General features: G+C 44.6%; 1 protein-coding gene across 1 annotated transcript; it reads left to right on the forward strand.

Moving 5' to 3' along the window:
- Positions 1 to 351: 351 nt before the first annotated feature.
- Positions 352 to 2,738, forward strand: LOC119718858 (muscarinic acetylcholine receptor M2-like). Its single transcript, XM_038188277.1, has 2 exons — positions 352 to 1,428; positions 2,607 to 2,738. The coding sequence occupies exons 1-2, from the start codon at positions 352 to 354 to the stop codon at positions 2,730 to 2,732; spliced, it is 1,203 nt and encodes a 400-aa protein (XP_038044205.1). The 3' UTR covers positions 2,733 to 2,738.
- The last annotated feature ends 210 nt before the right edge of the window (positions 2,739 to 2,948 follow it).

Here is a 2,948-nt window from a genome sequence, read left to right on the forward strand (position 1 = left end):
TGTATACTAGTTAAGTAAAAAAAAAAGTGTAAAATGATTTGAAGAAATCTTGCTACCAACTCTGCTACCAGCACCAACAATCATCAAAATTATATTTAACCTTTTTTGCAAATTCTCAAAGTTCAGAGCAATGTGTGGCATCTTCTTTATTGTGGTGTAACACAGAAACATGTTTCTTCGATTCATTTTTTTTCTGTCGTGATCGTTCATTTTCCGGCTCTTTTTGATATTTTGGTATCAGATCAGCTATCGAATAGAGACTACCGTGAAGTCTTCTAACTGCCAAGAAGTCTTCTAACTGCCATAAGGTAAACTCGTCAGGCCTAAGGTGAACCCTAGTTGATCTTTGGTATGGATGCAAGTACAAACATCACTTCAACACCGCCCATCGATCCTCCTGCAAGATCAGGCTGGCCCCTGCCCGTACAGATCGTCTTCGGTGTCATAGCCAGCGGAGCGACTCTCGTTACTCTCCTGGGTAACGCCTCCGTGGTTCTCGCCTTCACCCGCACCCGTCGTCTGCACACCTACGCCAATATCTACATCGTCAGTCTAGCCCTAACCGACTTTTTCGGCGAGTTTTCAGCCGTCCCACTTCGCCTTAACTGGGTGCTTGGGTACTGGCCCGACGGCCTGGGAGACATCGGTTGCACTGCGCGCAACTGGTCAGGCACATACTTTTACCACCTGGGTTACTTGTTAGTTTTGGTCATTTCGCTTGACCGGTATTTCTCAGTGGCCTACCCCATTAGGCATCTGACCTACCGCTCGACCAAAGTTGCTCTGTGTGTTATTTCTGGAGCTGTCGCCATCGTGATCGTTCTGTGGACCCCGTTTTTTACCTATTGGGAATTTGTTTACGACGGGGACTTCAGACGAGTGCAAGGTCTGTGCTACCCTCTTTACCTAAGTAACATTTACGTCACTGTAGGCGCGATTTGCACCCAAACATGGCTGCCGATCCTGTTGATGGTGACCGTCTATGTGAAGGTGTACCGCATAGCCCGAGGTGCCATTTCCAGAAAGACGATTCGAATATCGGAAAGCAAAGCAATGACATCCGCGTCAAGTAACGCAGGTCTGGAGAGCGTCGACATAAAAATCTGCGAAACAGCAGCTCGGGTAAATCCCTCCTTTGAACCCGACGATAAAGATTTAGCAAGCGACCCTAGCAGTTCTGGACAGAATCGCGTATCGGCAAACGCTCATGGCTCGCGAACGGTCATGCCCGATTCAGAATCGGGAATCGCAGACAACGGGCCAATTCGGAAGGAGGCACTCTCCAAGCTGAAGAAGAATCAAGAGAAGAAGGCACTGCGTACCCTGACTCCCATCTTCATATCCTTCATGGTGTCTGGTCTACCCTGGGCCATCATTGCTATCGTCTATGTCTTTTGCCAAACATGTTCACCGACCATTGTAAATGAGGTAAGTGGCTGTTTGCCTGAGACCTATTGACGTCACGCTTTGGTTACATGTGCGCTTTCCCATGTGGTAGACGGTCCCTACTTCGTCTGGCGTCCCGACTTCGCTCCCATAGGAAAGCGCATATGTAAACAAAGCTATTGCGTCATTAGGTCTCAGGTCTATTCTCCTCTCTCAATAACCTTTTTACCAGCGCAACAATTTTGTTTTAATACAACAATATGGTGGAAGCAGACGATCATGTAGATAGAACATTTCTCCCAGTTAAAAAGTGGAGGGAACATACCCTTTCCGGGATTTACATCCTTTTGTGATTGTTATCGGGTGTTTTTTTTTTTTTTTTGGAGGGGGGAGATAAACATCAACATAATGTCCGCGAATCGATACCGAGAATCAACCTTCCACCTAGACCGACTCTTGAGGGCGCTTACCAATAATTACGAAACTTTTCAGACACCGACAAATTCAGAGAGACGCTACCACATAAATAAGTACATGTTTATGAAAATATAGAGGTATAAATAGTGCCCTAATGTGTTTTAGGGCCGATGTCTTCCGTAGGTTTTAACACCAAATAATCAAATCCGGAGCTTCTCGAAAAATTGCCAATTTCAAAAGGAACAACTTTTGATGCTGTTGTACCCTGATTCCTAAACGGAAAATACAACATTTGCAAACATCAACAGAACAAAATGACCAAGTTATCACGAAATTCCTTAGGGAATGTTTAAAGCATCCTGTGAAATAGTGACTCCTGGTGTGCTGAAATTTTCAAGAAAAACTTTTTTCCAACACTGGTTGGCCGACCAGCGTTGAAAACAACTTTTGTTTCTTCAAAAACTGCTACTAATTGTTCATATTTAGTTATTCCGCATTTTTTCTCAATTGATTACACACCTGTGAAGGGGTAAAAGCCTGCTAGACTAATTCCCCGACCTTACATTTCCCAAGGTGTATAAATTGCTCCGTTTCATCTTCAGTGGGGTCTGGAAACCAGACTACAAGAACATGATTGGTTTTCTCGGTTTTTCCAGCATCTACAAGCCCAAAACGTAAAACAATTAGTTTGACAATATTTACTATAACATACTGATCCTCCAAATCCATTTATTTCTGAAAATTGCAGGAAAGCAAATGTTTTACATTCCCTTTATCCTTCTCCCGTTTTTGTTCTGCTCCAGTCGGCAGTGTTTCTGGCTCGTACCAGCAGCACCATGAACCCGTTCTGCTACGCCGCTGTCAACCCCCTCTATCGGCAATATTTCCTCAAGATCGTCGGCGCCAAGAACCGTCGGAAACAACGATGATTTTGTTTTTCCAATCATAGTGAATTATTAGCTATGTATGCCCACGCGGACCGTGAGTAGGCCTACCATCACTGTACCTTAACCGAGCGGTGAGGGCGTGCTTTCCTGCCTCCCTTCCAAGCACAGTCACAGTCGTAAAGAGTAACACATTTCACTCGTGAAGTTATCGTTAGTACTTTCCGTTGTAGATTTAATTCACAATGAATTGGCTTTCCA

Source organism: Patiria miniata, unplaced genomic scaffold (genome assembly GCF_015706575.1).
Source record: "Patiria miniata isolate m_02_andy unplaced genomic scaffold, ASM1570657v1 HiC_scaffold_7, whole genome shotgun sequence".
Classification (NCBI taxonomy): Eukaryota; Metazoa; Echinodermata; class Asteroidea; order Valvatida; family Asterinidae; genus Patiria; species Patiria miniata.

Excerpts from the sequence above, each read along its gene's own strand:
- LOC119718858 (XM_038188277.1), top strand. The coding sequence starts at position 352 with ATGGATGCAAGTACAAACATCACTTCAACACCGCCCATCGATCCTCCT. Across the intron at positions 1,429-2,606 it reads CACCGACCATTGTAAATGAG|TCGGCAGTGTTTCTGGCTCG; the intron begins GTAAGTGGCTGT and ends GTTCTGCTCCAG.